This window comes from Elaeis guineensis, chromosome 3 (genome assembly GCF_000442705.2).
Source record: "Elaeis guineensis isolate ETL-2024a chromosome 3, EG11, whole genome shotgun sequence".
Classification (NCBI taxonomy): Eukaryota; Viridiplantae; Streptophyta; class Magnoliopsida; order Arecales; family Arecaceae; genus Elaeis; species Elaeis guineensis.
In genome coordinates this window covers 24868362-24896357 of record NC_025995.2, presented here as the reverse complement: position 1 = coordinate 24896357, position 27996 = coordinate 24868362, and the positions used below count along the sequence as shown (strand labels likewise).

The 27996-nt window shown below is 41.6% G+C and overlaps 1 protein-coding gene across 3 annotated transcripts; it reads right to left on the bottom strand.

Moving 5' to 3' along the window:
• Positions 1-170: 170 nt before the first annotated feature.
• On the bottom strand, positions 171-27996 carry LOC105035221 (GATA transcription factor 19). 3 transcript variants are annotated; one of them, XM_010910686.4, is made up of 7 exons: positions 27704-27993; positions 24579-24665; positions 24391-24506; positions 5117-5239; positions 4855-4960; positions 755-823; positions 171-648 (listed from the first exon to the last, which is right to left on the bottom strand). In XM_010910686.4, exons 1-7 carry the CDS (start codon positions 27830-27832, stop codon positions 556-558), a joined length of 723 nt encoding a protein of 240 aa, XP_010908988.1. In that variant the 5' UTR covers positions 27833-27993; the 3' UTR covers positions 171-555. The 3 variants fall into 3 exon arrangements, with proteins under 3 accessions (XP_010908988.1, XP_010908987.1, XP_029117710.1); XM_010910685.4 differs by having other exon boundaries at positions 27626-27985; XM_029261877.2 differs by lacking the exon at positions 24579-24665 and having other exon boundaries at positions 27626-27996.

Here is a 27996-nt window from a genome sequence, read left to right as displayed (position 1 = left end):
TTTCAAGTGTCCACATCTGCGCACAAGTTCAGAACCCTGCAATTCTTAAATGGAAACTATGTATGAAAAGGTATACTAAACCCACTTATTGAGCCAGATTGTTCCAAACATTCAGAATGTTGATTTAGATCTCTTTCCACAACACAACCAGATTTCATTATTACTTGTAATTTATAGCCAAAATCATATGATTCCTTTATTTCAGAAAAATCAAGGATATCTTGAGTTCTAGAGATTGCATCAAGTCCCAGCCAGGCCATGTAGGTTTCAGAATAAACAGGTTGTGCAGCCATTGATCAGGTATGCTTAGACATTGAAAATTCTGCCATCTCAAACATTCTCCTTACGAGTAGGGCATTTTCTACAGATCAAGGCAGCCTACAAATTATTTATTATAAAACTGCTTTGATAATTTTGCAACTGTGTCCATGTCTTCATTTCATGCTGCACATCTGCTGGTAGTCCTTGTGTGGCTCTCAACAAGGAAAGCAAAGAAGTATATACAGCTACAATTTCATATAAATTACTTTGTGGATATTTATGAGCTTCTGGCACTCACATCTCGGCGATGGTCACACCTGAATCATGATTATTTGAGGTAAGAACTGCCTTGTTGTCACTCTTCATTTCTGATCCAACAGATCCTGGCTGTGTGAGAAAGAAACATGTGAAACATGCCAGTATGTCAATGAATTTAGCCATCCACATTTAGGCTGCTTTGTAGAATTTCCTGATATTGCTGCAAATTACCCACCAGCTCATTAGGATTGACAGGATTCTGGATGCCCATTTTGGAGGCTGTAGAGACACTTCTCAAAGTACCCTGCAGATTCCACAAATCAAGTGAATGTCTCAATTCATTACAACGAGATCAACTGTTCACTGAATATGAAATTTGGACACTGAAACCATTTTGTAGACATCATTAAATAATTTGAATATGATGTGGATTCTACTAGTAGGTTGGATGAAAATAAATTAATTCAATCACAGCATAAAAATTAAGTATTAAAGGCCTGTTTTGTATTGTTGTTTTTGTGTTTTTGTTTCTCTACAAATTAGTGAAATATCATATAGAGTTTTATGTTTTAAATAGGATTTGCACAAAACTTCTGCCACTCCTTGATTTTATTTTCACTCTTTCAAAAGCAATAAATCTTTGCTACCGAAAGCTCTTAAATATTTTACAAACAATTTGTAAAAACAAAAGGGTTTCATTATACAAGGCTTCTATGGGTGAATATAGGATATTTCCCTATTATGATGCTTGTGGACTTTTTAACCAGATATCCAAATCCGGATATGGATAAAACCTTAATATCCGAATCCACAACCAATATCCAGCAAAATTGTAAGCATATATCCAGATCTTTATCCAAATTCACATCCAATATCCAGCAAAATTATAAGCATATATCCTGATCCATATTCGAATCTGATCAAATACAAGGATTTCTATCCGAATTGGATCTGAACCGGATCCGAATTGATTTGTATCCAAATCCCTAAGACAATCTAATACCTGGATACAAGAATTTCTGATGATAATTACCCTAGCATCTTGTTTGGCTGTAGATGTAATTCAATCTAGATACTCTCTCTTAGATTGGAATTACATCATGAAGGTTATTCTTTAGGTCTAGCCACTGTTTGCAATTACTGAACATGAGATGGACCCATATGAGCAAGATCTGTGGAACCGATACCGGTGGCCAGATCGGCCGGCCGGCGATGCGGTTCGGCATGCCTCCGTTCCGTTCCGAACCGAGGCGAACCGACGAAGGAAAACGGAACCGAACTGGAGAAGAAAAAGAGAGAGAGAAATAGAGAGAGAGGGGGAGGAAGAAAGAAAAAGAGGGAGGGGGTCCATCGGAGGGCCTCCGGCAGGACGCCGTGGCCTGCAAGTGACGTTTACGGCTCCTGCGGCTCCGCGCATGAAACAGGGCGATTTTCGTATTTTTTTTAAAATATTTTTTAAAATGAAGCCGGCACTGGCCGGCATCACTTAAGTGAAGCCGGCAAACCCCATGCGGCTTCATTTAAAAAAAAATGGATCATCCCTGTTTCACGCCACGGAGCCGTGGGAGGCATTTACGCCGTCCGACGGCCACGACGGCCCATCGGAGGCCCTCCGATGGCCCCTCCCTCCCTCTTTTTCTTCCTCTCTTCCTCATTCTCTCTTTTCTTCTCCGGCACCGGCATGTGCCATTTTTCATGTCGAACCGTCTCGGTTCCCCGTCGAGACGGTTCGGCACGCCCTGTACCGGACAGTTCGGTCCGATACGGCATTCCTTGCATATGAGATTAGACTACCCTTAGAATAACCTCTAAATCATCTAAAGCCTATTCAGAAAGATAACACCCCAACCCTAAATCCCAATCTTAATATGATATCATAAGTACACTTAAATACCTATTTCTCTGGACTGTTTCTAGGTGGAGTTTAACAAGTCCTCACCCCCCTTAAATCCCCAATCCCTCATGATATATTTCTGAATGGAGATGAACTAGTCCTCATTCAAGATGTATAAAATTCAATACTACAATATTCTACAAAACCTGCCATTATCATCTTCTTGGGTTTCACACGAATCTCCGACTGCAATGATACTGGGCCAAGGAGGAGGTGCCTAGGGATAACAATGGGTCAGGTATAGGTCAGGTCAGCCCATACTTGTACCTACCCCACAACTAAAAACCTCATACCCATACTCGCTACCCACTTTGGATCAGGTCGGGTCGGATTGGGTAGATAAAAAGGATCGGATTGGATCAGATCGGGTGCATATAAATATTATTAAATAATTATAATTGTGAAAGAAAGATATAGATTAAGATTATATCGGATCCAGTTTGGGCCGGAGCATACCATTACCCATACCTGATGCCCCACCCTGAACACATTTTAGATATTCTTTGTAGAACCCATACCCACCTCGGGTTCTAATAGGATTGGATCGGATCGGGTACCCGATGGGTCGGGCTAAATTGCCAACCTGACCCATACTTGTACCTACCCCACAATTAAAAACCTCATACCCATACTCGCTACCCACTTTGGATCGGGTCGGGTCGGATTGGGTAGATAAAAAGGATCGGATTGGATCAAATCGGGCACATACAAATATTATTAAATAATTATAATTGTGAAAGGAAGATATAGATTAAGATTATATCGGATCCGGTTCAGGGCGGAGCATACCATTACCCATACCTGATGCCCCACCCTGAACCCATTTTAGATATTCTTTGTAGAACCCATACCCACCTCAGGTTCTAATAGGATTGGATCGAATCAAGTACCGATGGGTCGGGCTAAATTGCCATCCCTAGACGTGCCTTGCCTACTCATCCTAGATACCTTGCATCAAAATATGTATCATAACAAGGTGTGCTCATAAACCAAACAACTTCCTTTATTCAAGAATTAAATAGGACAATCCTACTTAATTTAAATGCTATTGAACCTTATTTTGAGGTTTGCATTTAATGGATGTTCCAGGTTCACCGAGTTGGTGGTGGGTGTTGGACCGATTGGTGACTTGTATGGTATGGTACTAGTATGTATCCTTCCCGGTTTAGCATCAGTACATATTTTTTTGCTATTTTATATTTTTTATTTGGAGTGATTACTTTAATGTTTGTGGTTTGAATTATGGCATCAATGCTATTTTGATGTGATTTGATGTCATATTGGTCTCAATATATCATATGATTGATTAATAAATGTTCTTGTAATATAATTAACAATTTTTTACCATAGGAAATATAATTTTAATATAAGCTAATTTGATATATGTCAAATTAATTTGAACTGTAAAATATGTACTAATATCTAATTTCTCGCTGAGTGTCTATGTCGCTCAAACATCATGATCCTAATTATAATCTCAGCATGGAATCTGACTTTAACCCAGATATTATGTGCACCCCTGCATCTTATAATTTGAGCCTCCTGAATAGTCAATGACTTTTTTTAATGATATTCATTCATCATTGCATGTAGATACTATGCCCTCAAATAAAGAACTAGAAAAATAAAAGGTCATCAACATGATGATGACTCTAAACGTAATGATAAAAAGTTTACTGATATTACATAGGATTTTTTTTGAATGGTAAACCATACAAGACATCCTGGAGAGAGTTCAAATCTCCATGGATAATCCAATGTGGGTGGTCAAAAATAAAAAGAAGAGTGCTACAACTAATATAAGGTGATCAAATAATGTCAAATAATTGGTGGCTTTGATATATAAGTTAGTGAAATCAAACAAAATGATAAGATATGGCAGTGCCAAAAAGATAAAATAACACTACTCAGGGTTTGTTTGGGTGATCCAGCAAGATATTTGGCTTAACTTCTGCTGGATTCGTGGATTGGGAAGGGAAATAAAAAACATCTGTGTCCTTTTCCCCCCTTTCCTGTTGACCAACAGGCCCACAAGCTAGGATTTAGGCTGGGAGTTCTGTGGGCCTTCAAAAGATGCAAGGCTAAGTGGGCTAGCAGGCCCAATACCTGCAGGATATTCCTGCAGGAATATCCAAACAAGCCCTTAGCGGTCAACTAAGGAAAAATAGGTCACCATCCACAGTTTTAGTTCATAAAGAAACATCATACGGAGGAACAAAGGATGCATGTACCGTCCACTTGTTCAAGAATAGTGACATATGAAATATGTAATCTATCAATTTGGTTGAGATTGCCCAATTGAGCTGAGTTGGAAACATATTGACTCATAGAAATTTGTTTGTGTTTAATAACAATGCACAAAGGCCATGCAATCAGCCACGTGATGGAGGTAAAAGTCTTTAAATCAAGATAAAGCCATATTGATATGATTTTGTACGAACCTTATTTGCCCACATCAATCCACAAGCATTGCAAAGAGTCCTTGGACCAGATGGTCCACGACGCATTGCTGGTGTCAACTTCTCACTAATGCCACAGTTTTGGCAACTGCAAAAACCACAAACATATCAAGCAGAAAACTAGAAGAAAGCAAGAATTAGTCAGAGTCAAAGCCATTAGATTCTTTTCTGTGGATTCACTGGAAGGAATACTGTCAAGAAAAAGTTATCATACATGCACAAAAGAAATATAGGGAAAACTCACTTCTTCATTTCTCGAGGATTATCATCATGGCTAGAACTTTGGGCAGGATCACAACTGGAGGAGGCTGATGCCTCATCCTCAGGATTGGTCTTCCCAGCAAATTGCCCCTTCCGGCGTTTCATTCTGACAAGAATTTTACAAAAGATAAACATAAAAGGGTCATGAAGGGGAAGATGAATGAAGTCATCAGAAAATGCTAGGTGAATAGCCTGTAACTTGTGCCTTGTGAGTTTGAACATTATAGCATGCTCTCTTTGCACTTTTTGCATCTGTTTTATGTATGCATTACAAAATGACTGAATAAGTCCAATAAACTATGCTAGAAAAAAAAAATTGGGCAGCTCCAAGTCCAAGAATAAAGCATGAAAGAGTATGAGTAGCTTTTAGATCTTAAAACACAAGAATTTGGCATTCATGTTTTATAACAAAGAGCCTAGTGTGACAGGATTTTCTGAAGATGATATCCAAACGGACATAGTATTTAAAATCTAAGAATTCCTCTACAGGGACCTTATTGAACAGACATAATCTCTTGCTATGTGGTGGCATCAGTCATGTCATCTCTAGACCACTGTCGCTCAAAGGGACAGAAGCTTTGTAATTGCACATGCAACATGGAATTTACATGAAATGAAGAAGGCATCAGAAACCTCTAGCAAGGCCCTTTCTTCCTTATATGTTTTTAGCAGTGGCTAGCTTGTCCTGTTTACATCATCATTGTTGCCCTTAATCATCACAACATCCTCTTTATTATCAAACCACACAAGTGAGCTATTGCTCCTAGTATCTGACAACTAAACCTTGCTATGCACTGCAACAGTTTTCAGATTCCAGGGTTTCAACTTAATCCTTCAAGGAGCTTGAACCAAGTCATGGATTTACTAAAGGATATTAGAAGCTTGGTCAATCACTCCACCACCCTTTAAATGAGTAATGAAGGTCTTCTTATTCAAACATTACTTTTCCTTTGGACTGCACATATTAAGACATATATAGCCTCTTCTCCTCCCTCATGGCCTTCAGGCCATCATTATCTTCATCTAAACTAATTTCAACTTACAACTAGGTGGTATTAAAACATTCAATTAGCTAACAATTTTTCCCATCATTAGCTAGTCTTTTGAGTTTGACTTCTGCAGACCCCACAAATCATTATGTGCAACCCAGATGGCATACTAACCTTTAAGGTTTGTCACCCCAGGCTTCCTAGGGTTTAGTTCATCATTTGCCACCATCAAGATGACATACTAATCTTACATGCATGGTACTAGTTAATTCATACATCAAAAATGTCTCACACAGCAATTATCTAATTTCCTACACCACTAATTCACTCACTCTAAATGTCCTTTTACATTCGGTGATTTATTTGGGACATTTCACAAAAATGGCTCACTTTATTTTCTTTTTGCCAGATTTAGACCACACATTTTTGCAATAATGGCACAGTTTTAAAACTTCTGGATGCACTTACCCAAACACCAGCAGATACACTACAACCATATGTTTTAAGCAGTGCTGAGTTCACATATTTTTTTAAGTTAATGCACATATTTACAATAACATAATGCATTTATCTGCTTGCCATGCAATGCATGTTCAGAGACTAGTGTATCTGTGGAATTAGAGGCACAAGGTCTGAAAATTTCTTAGTACACCCTTCTTGGTGGGAAGACATGGCTTAAATCTGCACAGAAACAAAAATAGATCAGCATTTTCTGCAAAATTCCCCTTTACTTTTAACCATTTGACCCATATAATCTTGATTATTATTCTTTATTTTGGTAGATCTGGTTCTTTACATCCTTATGACAAGGGTTCAAATAGATCCGCCCACAACATGACCTAGTTTTGACCATTTAGTCCTGGCCAAACTCAATTTTTTAAACCACTTGGTCACGTATTGTCAAAAAGGTGGCCCATTTCGCAAATCAGATCGAGCCTGGGTCATATCTTTTCTACCTGAACCAGATCTAACCTGATCCATGTATTAACTAGGTCTAAAATGGGTTGAATATTAGATGACCTGCGCTGAACAGGTTTGGCTCAATCCAACTCAAGCTGAAAAACCCAACATTTTAGAATCCTCAAACCACTATATTCATCAAATTTTCATAATTAGTTTTGTTGGTTGGGTGCTAGGTTGAGTATGTTGTTCTTCTCAAAGACACTAACAGTAGAAATCTACATTAGCACTCTTTTTTTCCAATTACTTGTTATCCATGTCATTATTAATTTTCCTTCTAATAATATAACAGAATTTATTTCTTTTATCTTGCATGAGACCCAAAGCCAGACCCATCCAAAGCAGGCTTGAATGTATCAGGTTGACTTGGGTCGTATTTAACCCATCCCATACTAAATGACCCATTGGGTCCAAAAAAGCCTTTCATGGACCCAGTTCAGCTGGTCAATGGATTGGGTTTGAGTCTTAAAATCATGATCTGAAAGAAGAAAGGGTGGGGGGTAATGCTTGCCCTCATCCTGATCCAGCCCAGTTGCATGCTGACTGATGAATTCTATATATTCCATATTGTTGTTCAGCATATTATTGGATAGCCATGGTGTTGTCCTCCACGTCAAACAATTTGTGACAAAGACTGCAATCATTTCATTGACATATTAATATCTTTACATACCATCACCACTTCTGAATCCAAAGCTTAATTGCATTACTATAGTCATTATTGTTATAAGCAATTGCCTATGCTCCTAGACAACTATAAAGGATTATTCAGTGGCACTGCTGTTGTCTTTCACTTCAACTATTTACTAAAAATTGCTCCTTTGATTGAAAAATCAACACTTTTCCAGAAAAATACTACTTTCCTATCCTTGATACTTGTTAGGGAGGGGTATTACACCTGGACTGAAGCATGTCCCCACCGATGTCAGGGCAAAACCGATCCCCGTGGAATCTACATCGCCTAGGTTAACTTGATCCTGACAGCCGATATGCCGCCCAAGGATCAAGGGTAGCCCGACACCCATGCAATGGTCCGAACTCCCTCTCTGGATCAAGCTGCTCCAGGCTTTCGGATCCTAATCTGATGGCCAATCCCAATGGCTAATGAGCCTTGGGCAGACTTCAGTGATTCGGCTAATCCCCTTTCTGGCCAACCCCCGACTGCTTACTTCAGAAGAGGGTCGAGCATCAGATAGCCATTCCACACTGGAGGACACTCTAATCATTCCTCTGTGTACAAATCTGTCAGGCCATACTGTCTAGCTGCACCACTCCGCCTACCGACTACGCGCTAGTTGAGCCCATGTCACATCACCATCCCCTCCACGATCAGACTGTACGCTGGTTAGAGGAACGTCTGCAGTCAAAGCCATTTAAAAATGCCCTATGCGGCTCCATATGATGAGACACAATCAGAATGGCCTCCCGTCCTTCCGCCCTTGACTTTAATCTCTCTATAAATAGAGAAGAGGTTCCAACAAAGGCCACAGCACCGATCCCCGCCTCAGCCACCGACTCCGGTTTCCTATCGATCTATACATTGGCCAACCGACCCCAGGGCGATACTCGAACATCGAGCTCTGAGCCAAAGGAAGCTCAGCTTTGGCATCTTCCTCGGTGATTCTGAATCGATCCTTACTCCTAACCAGTCTCTGGATCATTCACTATTACAACCTATCACTTCGGGAAGATCGACCTTCACCATCCCGAACCCCATGGGGAGAACTAAATCAGTCTCCGGGACAAGCCGGGCCTCTCCTCTCCGACTCTCCACTGTCTTCAAGTAGGACCTTCTAAAGGACCCTCCAATGTCCTCGCTCCGGCCATCGATCCCAGCCACTATCAATTAACAGATGGGCAAATCCGGGCAAACCGATCGATCCTCCCTCCTGACCAACACCCTCCATTTAACAACAGGGGTATCTATTGGCCCCCAGACTTCAGTATTGAGAGAAGGACCCGGTATTAGACGACGGCCTTCCATCTAAAGTACAGATCAGAGGACACTAATTATAGTTTCTATCTAATCATGTCAAGTTAGGATACATCACCTTACTGCGGCATTCCACTTGTTGGCCACGCACCGACTAAGCCCATATCACGTTGCCTCCTCTGCTGATTGCATGCCAAGTAAAGGCACGCTCGCTGTCGGGACACATGACCTGATCCGTACGGCTCAAGTGGCCCAGAATGACTTTCTGTCTTTTCACTCTCGACCTCAACCCCTGTATAAATAGAGATAAAGGGAGACCCTCCAGGTACATGCAGGTGCTCACCATTCTTGTGCTCTCTCACGATTCTCCCTCCTTTATTGTGTCAAATTTCCGACTTGACTGTCGGAGGGTCTATGCCGGAGCCAACTCTAGTCAGGACTTGTTTTGTAGGGATGCCACTCTGGTGGTCTCCAGCTCGCTCCGCCATCTCCAATCGCAGTCAAAAATCTTTCGCAACAGATTGGCGCTAGAGAAAGGACGACCAGGCCCACTCTGAGAAGGAAGAGGGAATTACACGAGCACTATGGCACCGCACAAGAAAATATCTTTCCGCCATTCGAATGCCGTCAACCCTCATCCGATGAGAACCAGCCTGACCGGCAGACCCAGATGTCACCCCTTGACGCCCCGACTCCGCTCCCTCAACCAAAAGTGGTGGTCGAAGCTGATCAGTTCAGTCTGCTAGTTCAACAGGTCTGAGACTTGACCGCTGCAGTCCAAATGATGTAACAGAATAACCCCGCCAACCAGTGGCTCCACCGGTGGAGTGTCCCCAGATTCCCCTGCAGGAACAGACTCACCAGAGTCGCCCGAGGAAGCCGGAGCATAGGACTCGACAGCCCCCGAGCTCCTGCTCTGGGTGCGATTCGACTCCGGGCCGATCTTGCTCACCCCGCTCTGAGGCTTTTACTACGGATGTGGAGATCGACTGCAAGCTTTGAGATATGAACCAAAAAATCGAAGCGCTGTAGAATCAAGCTCCGACCAAGAGTGATGGTTACAACACCGATCCACCCTTTAGTGTTGAGATCATGCAAGAGCTGCTCTCCTGTCACTTCAAAATGCCCCATCTTGAAAGCTACGAAGGATTGGTCGATCCGGTAGACCATCTTAAAGGCTTCAAGGCGGTCATACTCCTCCATGGCGCCACCGATGCCGTTCTCTGTAGGGCCTTCCCCTCCACCTTGAAAGGTGTGGCCCACCACTAGTATTCTAGCCTGAAGCCCAAGATAATCCACTTACTCGACCAAATGAGCCACCTCTTTGTGACTCATTTCGTCAGCAATAGAAGGCAAAGGAAAGGATCAAACTCCCTTATCAACATCAAGCAGAAGAAGAGGAGTCGATAAATCCTACCTCGGCCATTTTAACGTGACCGTATTGGAAGTATGAGACCTAGATCATTCAGTTGCTATGACCGCTATGAAGGACGGACTTTTGAAGAATAACCTCTGGTATTCATTGGAGAAGTACCCTCGTGACTTTACCGAGATGTTGACCCGAGCTGAAAAATATGCTCGGGTGGATGAGGCATTTCAGGACGAGCCTATGGAGGGCACAGGCGTCGCAGGGTCGACAAAGAAAGAACCTAAGAGACCCTGATGGGAGACTCTGAAAAGAATCAGGGCCGTCCTTGATCCCCTCCAAGGCTTCAGAGATCTCGAACTCCGCCAAGAGGGCAACGATAGAGGAGACCTACTGAAAGGCGACATCCATCCCTGCCAAGGAGATTTACGAATTATACTCCTTTGAGTGCACCCCGATCTCATGTCCTCATGGAGATGCACGGACAGATCCCCAAAGCCCAAAAGCTGAGGGCAAAGCCAGCCAATCGGGACCTGAATAAGTTCTGCCTGTATCATCACAACCATGGCCATGATACGAAGGACGGTATCCAGCTCTGAGATGATATTGAGGAGCTCATCCAATGCGGATGCCTGGATCAGTTCATCAAGCGCCGCGTGGAGCAGCATGATGGATGCCCAAGGGAACCTTAGCATCAACAGCAGCAGCGACCAGAACTCCCCGAAGATTGGACCCTAGTGGGAGTTACCAACATGATAGCTGGGGGGCATCAACCCGCAGCTAAAAGAAGTGCCGAATCTTCCAAAAAGCGAAGAACTGAAAAGCCCATCATTTTTACTAAAGAAGATGCCGTCAAGTCCCAAAAGAGTCGAAGACGGACCTCGATAGATCAAAAATGCCGCTGAGTCCCGTAAGAGCCAAAGATAGGCCTTGATAGAGCAAAAATACCATTGAGCTTCGGTAGGGCAAAGATGTCGTTGAGTCTCAAAGGAGCCAAAGATAGACCTCGATAGAATAAAGATACCGTCGAACTTCGATAGAGCAAAGATGCCGCCGAATCCTAAAAGAGCCGAAGACGAGCCTCGATAGAGCAAAGATGCCGCTGAATCCTGAAGGAGCTGAAGACGAACCTCGATAGAGCAAAAATACCGTCGAGTCCTAAAGAAGCCGAAGATGGATCTCGACAGAGTAAAGATGCCGTCGAGTTCCGAAGGAACCAAAGACGGATCTCGATAAAGCAAAAATATCGTCGAGTTTCGGTAGAGCAAAGATGCCGTCGAGTCTTGAAGGAGCCGAAGACGGGCCTTAGTAGAGCAAAGATGCCGTCGAATCCCAAAGGAGCCGAAGACAGGCCTTGATAGAGCAAAGATGCCGTCAAGCTTCGATAGAACAAAGATACCGTCAAGCTTCGAAGGGGTTGAAGACGGACCAAGCCTCCTCTCACCTCCTGCGAGAGACCGAAAAAGCCACCCACATCAACCAAACCTAGCCGAATCCATGGGCTAGAGTACACCACGTGAAAGCCCAGGGGCCGAAGTAGGCCATAGTCAACGGCATCTTTGAACCCCTGACGGCCTTCGAGAGGCACTTAAGGATCGTGGAGACTACAGTGGACTAAAACTTTATAAGAACATCCGGACCCTTAATCGAGCCATCTCGACATCCTTAACCAGAGCCAACCCCTCAAGCCATCTTGATCAGGCCCGAAGATGGGGGCAGGCAATCCAAACCGAAGGAGAAAACAAGCCCTAAAAGACTCGCAAAACTCTCATGGGCAAAGTCAAAGTCAAGAACAGTGTCAAACTGAAGCAGGATCAAGATCCATCCGAAGATTAGATTAAGGCCGAACCGAAGCCTAAAATGAGGTGATCCTTGAGATCAAACTGAGGTCGCCAAACTTTACGAAACCGATCTCCAAGATTTAATTCCCCCTAAAGCCAAGCGTCGGAAGGCCTAACTAGAACCAGATCGGCAAATTCTCTCGTCTTATGTGTGCAGGGTCGATAATGAAGACCCTGCTTCTCAATGGGAAGTCCGAAGACCTAGAGACCCTACCTTTTGAAAGGCTGAGGATCCCTCATTTCGGTAGGATGGTTCGAGACAGACCGTGTTCCTATTCATTCTGCATAATCAACGTGAGATTGCTAAATACAGTTCGTAGGTAAAATTGCAAGGGATCAAATGAACACAAAGTAAGAAAGTTCAATTCCAAATGAAAAATTTCATTCATAATGATTACAAGGAAAAGATCACAGCAAATGCGGTTATACAAAAAGAGAAGTAAAAAGAGAAAAAGTTTGGCTTCGGCCATACACATTACAAAATCAAGATCCTTTCTGGCAAACCCTCGAAATCAGGGGTAAGCACTATAGCCGAACTCTCTCGCTCTTCAGACCCAATCTTCGAAATTTCTAAAAGACTGGTGTCCACTTTGGGAAAGAACTTAAAGACTTGGATTTCGCACTCTCTGAACCTAGCTCTGAAGGCCTGGCGGGACACGCTAGCAATCCGGACAACCGCCTCGCTCCACACGGCTTCGAGTAAAGCTGCCTTGTTCCAGACTGTCTTGGGCGACCCTCCTGGTAGCTTCACTCTCCACCAGCTTGATCCGAAGCTTCGCCAACTCCGATCTGTCTTGTTTTATGACCTCACCGAGCTTATCGTTGGCCTTCTCAGATGAAGCAAAATCACATTGGAGTTCAACCGATATCCATCGTTCATTTCCCACAACCCGATCGAGATCGATGACTGTTAACCGCTTTGAATGAAGTTCACCCTCAAGCTGCCCTATTTTTGCAGTCGACCTCCATCGGACATCACTTGTCGCTTTGGCGATCGTGTCCTCCACTAACTCGCACTTCCTGACAATATAATGGCAGAGATTTTGTCGGGAGCCTTCACGAAGGCAAATCACCTCGGCCAAAGCATCCTCATATTTTTTTTTCATTATCAGCAGCTCCTGTTCAGCTTTGGCCGCTATCTTTCTTGCCCTCTCAATCCCCTTCTGTAGCACTCCGATCCATGGTCAGAGCGGTAACACCGTCATTATGGCTAAGGAGCTAATTCGCTGCTAACGCCAATCCGGCTGAAAGCAGATAACAAACATCAGACTAGGTAATCCACGGAAAGAAAAGACAACATCGACAAAAGGGAAGATAAATTTTCTTTTTCATTAATTAAAAAGTTGTTTACATTACTTTCAGATTTAAAGTAAAAATACAAAATCAGATCCTAGACATTTCTAACCTCGGCCTAGGCTTCAGCGGAAGGTCTCGAAGCCCCTTCGACCAACAACATCTCGATCGGGGTTTGGGTTTCCGTGGGTGCTATCGGGGCAGAGACCCCTTCGCCTGTGCCTCTAGCGAGAGGGGGGACATTCGTAGTAGTCACTTCGGGCTCTTGCAACCCCTCAACTTCGGGAAAAACAGATGCCAGGCCCCCTTCGGCTTCTCCTTCTGCCTCTTCCTCTCCTAAGAAGGTCAAGTCGAGGTCAGGGAAGTGCTTCGCGACCTTCCTTCAACAGTCCCTCTGGCCTGCAGTATAGACCTCAAAGCCGAAGTCCACCTTGATTTTGGAGAGTTCTGCGGACTCCCGAAAAACTTCCATGGCAAGTCGCCCAGCTTCAGCAACTTGATTCTCCATTTTCTTCTTGATCTCGAGAGCTTCAGCTTGCACCACTCGATGCCTTTTCTTCTTTGCGGCAAAGTCGCCCTCGGCCTTTTTTTTTCCTCCATTGCCTTGACCTTATCTGCCTCTGCCTTCTCCAATGCCTTTTTCAGACGCTTGATTTCAGCTTTGGCCAACTCAACCTTGGCTCGGGCATCGCCTTCATAGTCTTCAGCCTTTCTTGAGCTTCGGCAAGTTTCGTCTCTGTCATCCTTGCCGAATCGATGAAGCCCACAAAATGGTGCCCCAACTGAGTCAACGGAGTCAAACTTAGCACAAATGCAAGAAAAACAGGAAAGAAGATTTCAGAAAAACTTACTCAAGCAAAGGACGACACAGAATCCTGTCGTGCCCCAAGGCTTTGCTGCTTGATCTAGAGAGGTCGAACTGGAGCAGCATCCCCTCCATGGCCCTTCGGACAATCTTATAGTCCTTGATGGTGGCATCCTCGAGGACTTCGACTGAACACCCCCATCAGTCCAACGAGTTGGAGTGGGCCGCTATCCCTCCCTTTCGGGGGACTAAGAAGGCCACTAGTGCGAGGGCAGTAACCTCTGAAGGTGCTAAGGGGACCTCGACCTACGCGGGGGGCACCGAAGACGTGCCCCCAATGCTTGCTTCGGTGGGCCATTGCTTCTTCCCACCCTCGACGACGGCCGCTAAAGGGACCACTTTCCTTTTCTATTGGGTGCTCCTCCTTCAGAGTGCCTCGAGTTCTTCCGGCTTCATCCCGGCATCGCACCGAAGTCAGCAAATAAAAATTTGGTAAAAAACAGAAGGAAAAAGAAAAAGAGCTAGGATCGGCCGAACTGACCTCCAAAATCAGCCGAACTCAGTCTGACACAGAAGAGGGCCTGCTCTGATAACAAATCCTTCACGGGAGGAATATTGTACTTTCGTAACCACATAAAGCTACGAAGGTCCTCTCCCTCCAGCTTCGAGATCCAAAATACAGCATCCCTCGCCGACCCCCGCTCGGTAGTGCAATGATTCGAGGGAAGGATCCGAAACAAAGAAGAACTAGCCCTTCCACCTATGAACCGAAGAAGAGGCCCCCTTTATCAAAGCAGGGGCACCCTTCGAAGGAGAGACGTACCACCAATCCGCGGATGCCTCTTCAAAGTGAAGAAGGATTGGAAGAGAGGGATGGACGGATGGACTTCGGCCAAGAAGCAAGCAACCACGAAGCTGATGATGAAGCGAAAGAAATTAGGAACGAGGGAGCAAGGAGAGAGGTTAAAGAAGCGAAAAATCTCTACAACGAAGGGATGCATAAGCAACTGAAGCCTGATCCGGAACGACTCTTTATAAAGGCTGATCCGCCCAGCAGGAGGATCACTAATCCTACCACTGGCCCCCGAGAGCTCCGACACAAACGAAGCCAAAATCCCGTATCGGGCCCGAATCAAACCCAAGTCCTTTAGGTTCAATACGGACCCAATCATGTCGGGCACAAAAGTCGATTCGACCTCGCGTCCGGCACCTTCCCTTTCAACATTTTCTCCCGTCACCAAGGAATGGTCTGAAGACCAACTTCCGCCAGAACCCTTGATGTCGACCATTGAAAATCAAAAGGGGGCAGAAAATCAAATAAAAAATAAAGGACAAAAATCGAGAGAATGGTGGGAAAAAGCAAGAACCCACCTGACTGTCGGAGAACAAGGATGGAGGAAAAGGAGACGACCATCGGGGAAGCTGACCGACGACCTGAGGAAGTAAGGACAGAGTCTCTAAGAGCAAGAGTCGGCGAGCAACCCTAAACCCCCTTTTTATAGGCGCAAGGATCTAGCACGACCCAAATTTGAGATTGCCGGCAGCCGATGGATGAATGACATTTGGCGTTCCTTCATTGACCAGCGCGAATCAAGAGATAGCCCATTATAAAGAGCTCTAGAAACGAAACACGCCACCCTTCGAATCCTGCAAAAATCGATCCCTTCTCCTCTGGCCATTAGTGGCCAAATAATGTGACAACTCCTTTTTTGAAAAGACACCCCTTCGATTTCGAACAGACGCATGCCCTCGATTTGCCGCCTATTGTACTCCCATCCTCCGAACCATCTAAACTTTGGACACAGGAGTAGGGGGCGTATATTGGGGAGGGGTATTACACCCAAACCGAAACATGTCCCCATCAAGGTAGAACCTATCCCCACGGAATCTGCATCGCCTCAGCTAACCCAATCCTGACGATGGATGTGCCACCCAAAGATCAAGGGTCGCCCAACACCCATGCCATGGTCCGAACCTCCTCTCAGGATCAAGCTGATCCCGACTTTCGGATCCTAATTTGATGGCCAGTCCCAGCGGCTGATGAGCTTTGGGCAGACTTCAGTGATTCGGTTGATCTCCCTTCTGGCCGACCTCCGACTGCTTACTTCGAAAGAGGATCGAGCATCGGATAGCCATTCCCCGTCTAAGGTCCAAGCTGGAGGACACTAATCATTCCTCTTTGTACAAACCTATCAAGCCATATTGTCTAACTATGCCACTTCGCCTACCGGCTACACGCCAATTGAACCCATGTCACATCACCATCCCCTTCATGGTCAAACTGCGCGCCGGTTAGAGGAACGTCTGCTGTCAGAGCCATTTAAAGATGTCTTATGCAGCTCCGTACGATGGGACACGATCGGAATGGCCTCCCATCCTTCCACCCTTGACCTTAATGTCTCTATAAATAGAGAATGGATTCCGACAAAGGCCACAGCACCGATCCCCGCCTCAACCACTGACTCCGATTTACTATCAATCTATAAATCGGCCAACCGACCCCAAGGCGATACCCAAACATCGGGCACCAAGCCAAGAGAAGCTCAACTTTGGTATCTTCCTCGGAGATTCTGAGTCGATCCTTACTTCTAACCAGTCTCTGGATCATTCACTATTACAATCTATCACTTCGAAAAGATCGACCCTCACCATCCCGAACCCCATGGAGCGAACTGAACCAGTCTTCGGGACAAGCCAGGCCTCTCCTTTCCGACTCTCCACTATCTTCGGGTAGGACTTTCTTAAGGACCCTTTGGTGTCTTTGCTCCAGCCACCGATCCCAACCACTATCAGTTAACAGACGGGCGAACCCGAGCAAACCGACCAATCCTCCCTCCTAGTCGACACCCTCCATTTAGCAACAGGGGCATCCGTTGGCCCCCAAACTTCAGTATCGGGCAAAGGACCCAGCATTAGACAATGGCCTTCTATCTAAAGTACAGGTCAGAGAACACTAATTATAGTTTCTGTCTAATCATGTCAAGTCAAGATATGTCACCTTATTGTACCATTCCACTTGCCGATCACGCGCCGACTAAGCCCACATCATGTCACCTCCTCTGCTGATTGCACGTCGAGTAAAGGCACACTCACCGTCGGGACACATGACATGATCCATATGGCTCAAGTGGCCCGGAATGTCTTTCTATCTTTTCACTCTCGATCTCGACCCCTCTATAAATAGAGGTAAGGGAGAGATCCTCTAGGTATGCATGTGTGCTCACCATTCTTATGCTTTCTCATGATTCTTTCCCCTTCTCCTCTGTTGTGCCAGATTCCTGACTTGACTGTCGGAGGGTCCACGCCGGAGCCAACTCCAGCCAGGACTTATTTTGCAGGGATGCCGCTCCGGTGGTCTCCAGCTCGTTCTAGCCATCTCCAGCCACGGTCAGGAATCTTCCGCAACAATACTAATTATAGCCATTACTTTGATGGATGATTGTTTGGTAATGGAGAATCCTTATGTTGCCTAGACTGAGGTTTTCCTTGCTGGCCCATAACAGTCAATACCGTGCATATCCTATACCGGTGCTTAGGGTACCAGTACATTACTATACCCAGACATGGTACAACTCTTGTCTTGCCCCCCACAACATCCAATGTGCCAGTGAGGGGTTTTACCTTACTGAAAGCTACTAGTACGGGGTCTGTTACAAAGACTAAAACCATGGCCTGGGCAACCCCCAAGTTGGACCACGATACAATATATGTACAAAAATGTGTTTAATTTGTCTATGTCTAAAATATAGAACAACATATGCACATATCGTATATAATTATATCTAATCAATTGTTTTCAGTTACATGGGTGATTAATCATTAAGTAAACTTATATCATTGGTTTTAATCACACAATGAATGGAAATTTTACTTCATCAAGAATCAAGAAAAAACTGACCAATATGAAAATCCAATAAAGATCAGGAAATCTAAAAGATGGTTGATGAATGAAAGCTTTTACTATGATTGATTGACAGATTTTTCTATCAATTATGCACAGGAAATTGGGAACATAAGCTGGCCATATTGATTGTTGAATGCTACATTGGACAATGAAATTGTACCAATACTGCTGGGCAATTTTGTTATCCTCGAGAAGCCACCCTCTCCACTGGTGCTTGGCTCACGCCCCAGAAAAGGAGACAACCCTGATGTGCCACTATAAATTAGCAAATATGATGTGTTTTTCGGTGACGGCTAACATGAAGAGTAGATCATGAACCTTCTCATTTATCTTTTCTACTAACCCTTCAAAGTTATTGTAAACCAACATATATCCTCCTACCATTCAGAATATGATCTATCATAAAGTTTTGATAATTGATCCCCCAAGAACAAGCGGTCAGCTAAATTGAGGAGGGGAGGATAACATGCCATCCCGATACATATCATGCATTGGAAGCTATCTTATGACAGACCATAACTTTGCCGAGCTTTCTCATTAATATTCACATTTTAAATTATATGTTTTCCTTGTTAGGAGTCCGCCATCCTGGCATGCAACCCTTCAATATAAATAACACGTGTAAAAACTTTCACACTCCCTCAAATGCATTACCAATCATATCGACATGCTTGTTTTGTGCAATTCCCTCAAATTATTGCCTGTGCATCTTGAAAACTTGCACGTCAAGCCTGGCTTCAAACAGAACTTGTGGATCATATAAAATCCCTGATAACCATGAATGATTTGAGAGAATAGATCATTATTGTTGGCTTTAAGAAAATTTATAAATTAAGAAGTTTATCATTAAAGCTGAACAGCCAGATCAAGCTGTTACTCTCATCAATGTTGCACAGACATGAACATAGGTTTAATCCAGATGCATATCAAAGTTTCTAATATAGAAAGGACAAAAATACACAAGAAAAGATAATAATTTTAATAAAATTAAACCATAAATATTTAAAATTTATAGAATAGAAAATGTCAAAAGGTAATGTTTATTCATTTGTCATATTATATATAATTAGTAAGGGCTTCTTTGATGTTGGTGTTACCTTGTTAAAAATTGATTAACCCATATAATCAAGATAATATCATTCTTCATTTCATACAAATCACAAGTACATTAAAAAAAGGTATGAGGCTAGTAAACATGGTGATAATTCAAAGACATTGAAAAGCAATCACCAATATAAATCATGATTTTTGAAGATCGACTATTTCTTATTGTCAATCACCATCCTTATTGAACTGGATGTTTCTAAATATTACTCCGAAACAGCACAAGCACATATCGTTTTGTTATGCCCCCAACCTTAGACAAGCATTAATAACAAACAAAGCAGACTTACTATTATCATGAGATTCATGTCAGAGCCATATCGGATTCGGCGTTGGAACATTCCAGCTCTCCACAGGTCTAATGTCCATGATCCAAGTACTTCATACATATCTAAAGCAATGGTTGGAAACCTGGCATTGACGATAACTGATTTTAGTGTCTAGGACATGGTCTGATAGTTCAATCAGGAATTTGAATCCCGTGGGACGAAGGTGTCCTGATTTGTCCATAGAACAGGATGCCTCATTGTTCTATCCCATCTTAATAGTTAGTCCTGATCATTCATCCTGATACATAACCGCCATCTCTCTCTCTCCCCCCCCCTTTTTTTTTCATTGCTTTTTTTTCTTTATTTTTCTTCTTTTCTTTCTTTCTTCTATCTTCTTTTCTTTCCTTTTCTTTTTCTTGCTTTTTCTACTCCCTTTTTTTCATTTTTTTCTTCTTTCTTTTCACTGTTTCCTTTTCTTCATCTTTCTTTCCTTTGCTTCTTTCCTCTTTCTTCTTCTCTCTCCATGTGGATGGGTTTCGAAGTTCCGAACCCGTTCTAGTCCCATTTTTTCATAGGAACAAAGTGGGACGGCTGGGACACCTCTCATAAAACCTTGAGTTTAACCACAACCAAACTACAGATTGACCAGTTGATCTAGTTAAAAGCTTAAGTTGAGCTGAATATCTTCTACTATTTCAAACTTTTCCTCCAACTATTCAGCACACTTCATCCCCTGCCTCCACTGACTATTCTCCACTATTTCATACCTTTCCTGAACTAAAAAGGGAAAAAGAAAACTGAAACTTCCCTTTTTGGCCCTTAGGATGCAACCAATGTCATTGACATCCTTTTCCTTGACCAGTGGCTGAAATTAGCAAACGGCTGCCTCAGGACCTGTACTCCTCACTAAGTTTTAACACATAATGGGTAATAATGGCTACATCATCTTTATCTCCATGGACGCCAACCATGGTGTTGCCTATTCCAACTACCTATAGTTCATCGTCAATCAAACCATATAATTGTTTCCAAAGAAATCCTCATCTTTGCTAGAGAATATGATCCACAGCCATACCCTTCTTTGTCAACAAACAAGACCCATCACGACGTCCTCTTTTTACAATGACAACCTGCCACATGCCCATTGAGGACTTGACATGGAGAATAGAGAGGTAGGGTGCAGAAGGAAAACAGAATAGGAATGGAGGCTTCGGTTAGGACTCAGATATATTCAATCTCTGTTCAAACTTGTACTGATCTAAGTGGGTCAATAATATTTAATATAGACAGTTCAAGCAGTTCAGCCATCTGGTTCTACAAGTTTAACTGTGTTCATTTGTGAATTCTGGTTGTAAATTGTAATTCAACTGGAGCCACAAAAGGTAGCAGGTTAGAGGTCAGGAAGGTTTTAAACCACTGATCTAAAGTGCCTGATGCCCATCCAACTCACCGATACATTCAACACAGATTTTTTAAGATGGACATAAGTGCCCAGATAATTTTGGCTCCAAGATATCTTTCAAACATCAAGCAGATATATCTTTATGTGCCAAAGCTCCGCATCATAGCAGCAAAGATGTATACTTGCCAACTACTTTAATCATGAGCTTTAAGTCCTCTGAATTTCTTTGTTACATTTTGCAATGGACCAATAAAAGCTACAATCCAATACTGAATATTAGCTTTCTTCATGTACGATTCAAAATATATAAACAAGGGCCTATTGCCTCACGTAAGAAAGCCAACAGACAAAGTTCTTTATCCAATCAATTTGGCAACCATACATATGAAAAGGCCTGCAGTTACCATACTCAAAATGGACTAATTTTAACTCTACAATAAGGGTTATTTAACAATTTTCTTTTTAAAAGACAATAATTTTTTAATGATCTCTTCAATGTTTTGCACAAAAAGTTTGTATTTTAACCATATTTATTTCTATTTAAACAAAGATCACTTGATGTTTTCATGATGCTTTCATATACAAAATAGATGCTGCTTCATTTGCAATTATACACATGCATATGCAGGTCCCTTGTACCTAGTTATACTAAAATATAACTAAATGTAGATGCAGATGTAGAAAATATAAAATAAATTTGAATTACATGAGTTAAGAAGATCCAACAGAGTCAATCCAACAGCAAGTGTGATCATGGAAATAAGACCTCAAAATTCAGAATTGAAGCACCACAGATGCAGCACAGGATACAATCCATAGGTACTATGACCAGCTAGACCATGCCAAGCATTGCAGGAGCCAGTGGATTCACGGGCAAAAATTTCAATAAGCAAATATTTCAATAAGAATTCAGAGATTTTCCCTGGATTTCTTATGAATTTTCTATTAGGGAGAAGATTTAATTTTAGCCAAGTTTCTATATTTTTAGTAGAATAACTCTAGCATGTTTTCTTATTGTCAAGTTCTATTTAAAGTATGATTCTGTTTCAGGTTTAGTACCTGAATTAAGGTTCGGAGACCATGTGCTCTAAATGTGTATCTAATGCATTATAAGAAGTAGCCTTTTGACATATTAATAAAATTTTTTGAGAGAATTTCCTTCACCAATCAAAGGGTTCTTCGATCCAGTTTACTGCTATTTGCGTGTTAATTTTCGAAGTGCAACCTCATCGATCAAATTTTCCCTTCTTCTTTTTCCCGCTGCATCAAACACTAAAGGATGAAGGATCCTATAATTAAGATTTCTGAGAAGAGAATTCTTAAACTTAGATATTAATTCATGTCATAACATACTATACAATTTTTCTCTAGAAAATAATCACATAGGAGAAATAAGTACTCCTAATGCAAATAAAAGAGAATATACCTAAATAAAATAAAGCTAGTATAATCATCAGAAACCCATATTTCCTCTTCTTAATTCCTTTATCAAGTCACTCAAAAAAAAAAAAAAGAAAAATTTTATATAAAATCTACTAAACAAGCTACTGAATATTTAATAACTTCCATTTTCATTTTTTTATTATCCAAATACCATTATGTGTCATATATTTTTTCACAAAGAAACCCAGAAAAGATGGTAATCATGATTTAACCATCCTTTTTGTCTGTCACCAGATCATTTAGAAGCTCTTGTGCATCCAAGAGAGACTTAGGATCCAATAGAGAACCAACATGTCAGAACAGACTATCCTAACCACAAACAAATGATCCATCACATGTGGCATTGCTGCTGACACAAACCAATTCCTTAGAAAAAGTTATTCAACACCCAAAACTCATTCCGACTAAGTGCAAAAACATCATTCAACAGTGTTTGAATCTTAGCTGCTCAATTTCTCCACCATTATTTAGAATACATCACTCCATAAATAAGAGTCAAAAATCAGAGTAGATTAGTCCTGCAATGGCCTATCTACAATATTCCTAAGATCTGAGATTTCAGTTCAAATCCAAATGTCAAACAAATCTGAAATTTCAGGAAAAAGCGCAGAAAATCTGCATGTAAGGAACACAAAGAAGTGCCAGAGGAGAAGAACATGCCCTAAGCGAGGCTGCTCAGCCAAAAGTTGATAGGAAGAAATTAAAGCAGAAGAGGAACAAGGAAAACTCTGAAACTTTATTACATTAACATAATAATAATAGCAATACAACTTCGTTTGTCCTTTTTAAATACAAGAAGCCCGTATCTAATTCAAGAACAATATGACTCTCACCAAATCCTATGGTGAAGAACAAAAAAGAAAGAAAGGATTGCCTTAAATAGCCGAATGTAAAAAAGAAGAATGGATGGATGGCTTGGGGTGACCTCCTGGAATCCTCATCCTTCTTTCTTTTCTTTCCTCTTCTATTCCATTTTTACTTTCTCTTCTCTTCTTTTTATTTTTTTATACCTATGTTTGAGACAACTAAGAGGAACAGGAGATCCCCTCTAGTTAGTCCATATGGAGTATAAAAGTCCCTTCTCTTCTTATGGTGGAACCAAAATTAGGTGGCTAGACCCTCTCTCGCAGCATTGGTTTAGCCAGTCACTGAAATAGCAAAACAAACAAAAATAAAATGAGATCTAATATCAATTGTCATTCAGCCAAACTCTTAAAATAGTCAAAATTATTTTTCTAAACAGCTAAATTCAGACTAAGATCCAAAATAACTGAAAATAAAGGAGAACTAACTAAAATTGCACCAGGTCAACATAGAAACCTAGCATTTTTTTACTCCCAAATTTTCTTCTGCTCAAAATCAATGCTCAACCTTCAAACTTAATTTCATCACAAACCATAAACATTGTAAGCCGTCAGAATCACTTTGACAATTTATTAAAACAGGCCCAAGATGACTAATTTTTTTTATTCCTTAAGCTTGCAGATCTTGTGTTCTTCTCATTAGGCAATAACCTTAGTTTCCTCAAAGTTTTTTCCATGAGTCCACCAAGCTAATAGGTATCTCCAAGGCCAGTTTGTATAGAGGACAAACTAGATTAGTGAAACTGAAATAATAAACCTAATTTAGACAAGTCATATGCTAGAAAAGCTGTCATCATTCCAGTGTACCTATTCTTGGTACTTGTTTTCACTTCCTCTTATGTCATTGATAAGTCAACTAGTTTTCACAAAGAGATATACTTGCATTCCTACAAACCTTACAACAGAACCTATGTTTCAGAAAAGAGCGAACACGCAAGTCCCTTTTTTCTCTTCCCTCATAGGCAATCATGGAATAATCCTTCTAGAAAAATAGTAAAAGGTGAGCTGTTAGGAAAATGAGCAGACAACAGACAACACTTGAACATAGGAAAGCACAGGCTCAATGCAGGAAACCCGGTGGATACCTGAGAGCTACCTCCTTGCGTACATTGTATCGAATTTTCTTATCGAAACATCTCTCCTTTCTTTTCTCTCGAAATCTAATTAGTGAAGCAATCCTCTTTGCTGGCATAGTTGTGTACTGCAAAATATCATCCAAAACTGATTTAGAAATAGCAAACAAAAGAATACAATTCAATCAGAATGCTGGTACCCTATCATCCTGCAGACAGGGTAGTGCCATGCCAGCTGAACCAGAAGGCATTTCACATCCCCCCAATAGCAACAACACAGCTTGCACCTGCAGCATAAAAATGTTACTCAAGAAGCACATATTCAAAATGTTGCAAGTTGAAGGTAGGCAGAATAAACTGCTGTTTAGTGGCAGTAAGCTCACAGAACACCATCAATGTACAAGATCATGCACAAATAAAAGGTTTCAAGTAAAGCTGAACTGGAAAAAAATGATGGCAGCATAAAGAGTACAGGATCAAGCCATCCTTATTGTCTACAGAATGTTTCATTGCTAGGTCTAATGAGAGGATATGAGCAAAACATGCCTATAGTTTAGTTATTAAAGTTACCAATAATGTGTTAATATATATTTCAAATTATAAAAACAGATCCACATGCCATTAGAAAGAAAGAAAGAAAGAACGAACAAGGAGTAGGGGTAAAAACAGAAAAACTCAAGTTCACTATCCGTTAGTTGTGTCGAGTTCCCTATCCTTTAGTTGTGTAGTTTTTTATTGTTATGTCAAGTGCTGCCAACAAGATAAAAGATGACCAGCATGTCCTTAAATTGTTATGTCCTTAAAAGGTGAAACAACAACAACACCCTTCTAAACCCTTTCATGAGATTACTTTAAAGTTCGATCAGTGATACATCCAGTTTATTCAGTTAACACCTAGACCAATGATGAGACACATTAGAAAGTCATAGCTAATCACAGTAAAATAAGTGGTAAAATTTTATTCCAAGGAATTAAATATACTACTAATATACTTGCTCCCACTAACATGAAAGATTTTTTAATTACTAAATTAAGGATAAATTGGAACAGATTGTCATGATGTATAGTTCTCCTCTGGATATGATTTGAACCACTAAACAGAGGATAAAATAAATTCCCCTAAACAAAATTCAACTGCAATGATTTTGTTTATATGGACCACTCACTGATATATAAGATCACGTAATCCAATTGCCAAACTGGATCAAACATTGGATATTCAGAATATGAGGTGAGAAGACAATAAATTATATGCAGCAGACATATCAGATGCTGTAAATCATTGAGATGAAGCAAGATTTTACTTAGGATATCCTTTCCCTGAAATTCATAAAGTTGAATATATAGCAGGGTGTACACGATTGAATTAAGAATAATTACTCAATGAATCAATTCCTTCAGAGTTTTCCAACTTGATCAGCATTTGCATAGGAGTTTATAACATCCACTCCCCCTGAGAAACTTAAGGATATCTAACTAGGGTACCTAGCTACCTATAATGATTTTAACTACCAAGAGTACTTCCAGCATCATCATGTATCAAACAGTACCATGCAACAGAATTCATGCAACACATATGTTACTCTATCATATCTGTTGAGAGCTTCTTAGGATCTACCTGTAGTACAATGAACCTACTGGTAAACAATGGAAAAATACCTCCTTTTTGCAAGAACTAAATAGTCAATTCTTATAATGTCCTAGTTTGTAATACCAATATGGCACAAGAGTCACCCTACCCAGTAGCAGCTCTTAATGCCTCTAATTATCTAACGGTCATGCTAGAAGATTGTGCTTGAGAATGGCCTTGATGCATCGCAAGGCTAACTAGATATGCAACTGATTGGCAATCATAGCAACATAACAATTTTAGTGTATAACGTGCATTTTAAGACCTTACCTTAGTTGCCTTCAAGTATTGAAAGTAGGTTCAGGTCTTAGTTGTTCATTAGAAGTTCTAGACAATTAGGGAAAAGCAAGAGACAATAAATTTAATCATTAATTAAATAACTTAATGATTTAGAAGCCCAAACTAAATAAGCTAGAGGACTTTCTATGATTTCCATAGTTCAAGAAGAATGCAAATTAGAGTTTAGAGAGGATTACAACTATTTGATTGAAGAGCTATCAAAATTGTCAAAGAGCACTGATTTGTCACAACATCCATATAGACATGATGTAATTGATGCTAACATTTTCTACGAACTGGTCGTTGCTATTCTGGCAGTTATTTACCGGTCAAGCCTTTGACTGGATAACAATGCGAAAATAGTGGAGCATTGTGAGTGTCAATACGCATAGAATTAAATATTGCTTTTTAACTAACCTAAAAATTTGAATTTAAAACTGTACAATCTATTCTACTATAAAAAGGAAGCTCCCAAGCACTGCTTGGGACTCTGCTCAGAGGTCATACATCTCCAAAAAAAATTGTGCATAGCACTTGTCAACTTCTACTTCTAATTTAAACAGCAGTGAAAAAGTAGAACAGCCGTTATCCCTCTAGTACAGTAGTAGTTAAAATAGAAAAAGAAACAAACAATAACTGTTCTTTAGTACCGGTCATGCATACAGATATCTGGAACCATTATAATGGTAGTTGCTGTGCCAATGGATGTTATTAACAAGAAAATAGATGGTGACTTTTGCTAAACTTTGACTTTCCAAGCTTCCAACACTCCCAGGGTTAGTTCTATGACTTTGCAACCTACAGATATTCCTTCTGTAAGCCACTTGTTACAAAATAAATAATGATTGTTTTGCTCAGGCGCTGCCCATCTCCTCCAAACAATTCTTGGAATTATAGTAATGCCATAGGAGCACAGAAGTTTCTGGTGTTAATTTTGTAAGCCTAACAAGCATAAAACCCCCTGCATCACATCAGCGCACAGGGTCCGCTATTGATTCAATACCATTTAGCCTTCATCCACTTATCTTGAGCAATGCATCTGATGCTTAATATCGATGACATTGATGCATGCGTTTGAAGGCGTGGACGGATCATTGTTCCCAAATAAATATAACTGTCTGATTTTTGTAAAGCGTCCAAGAAATCCTTTAACATGTTCCATTTTTTTTGTTTTTGATTGCTTTCTTTAACCATTTTTTCATTAAATTCAAGTTGAAACTTGGAAACCACCCATTGAAGAAGTCGAAATGCATAAAAAAAAATTAATTAAAATACTCCCAAATACAGAATGTTTGGGGGAAATAGATACATAATACCAACAAATGAACAGAATGAAACCTTTTCGGGGGAGACGGATTCGAACACGTAGGCCTCCCCCTGGTAGAGGAGCGTGAGCTGGTTCGAGGTAGGGCTCACCAGAGACACCGCCGCGTCGATGCCTTCGTCCTGATCCAACGGTCCGCCGGCGGCTGCCGTCCCGTCGGGGATCTCCTGCTTCTCGCAAGCTGGTGGGTCGCTGGGCGGCAGCCCATGCTGGCCGTCCATTAGATGTGCCCCTGATCGGCCTCTGGCGTCGGCGTGAGCGGTGGCAACGAGGAGCAGAAAGAACGGATTGCAGGGGACACTCCTGGTTAAGTGGTGACCCAATCACAGCCACTGGTTTCTCTCCGATGTAGATGATCTTTGTTGTGATGTTCTCTCAAGGTGCC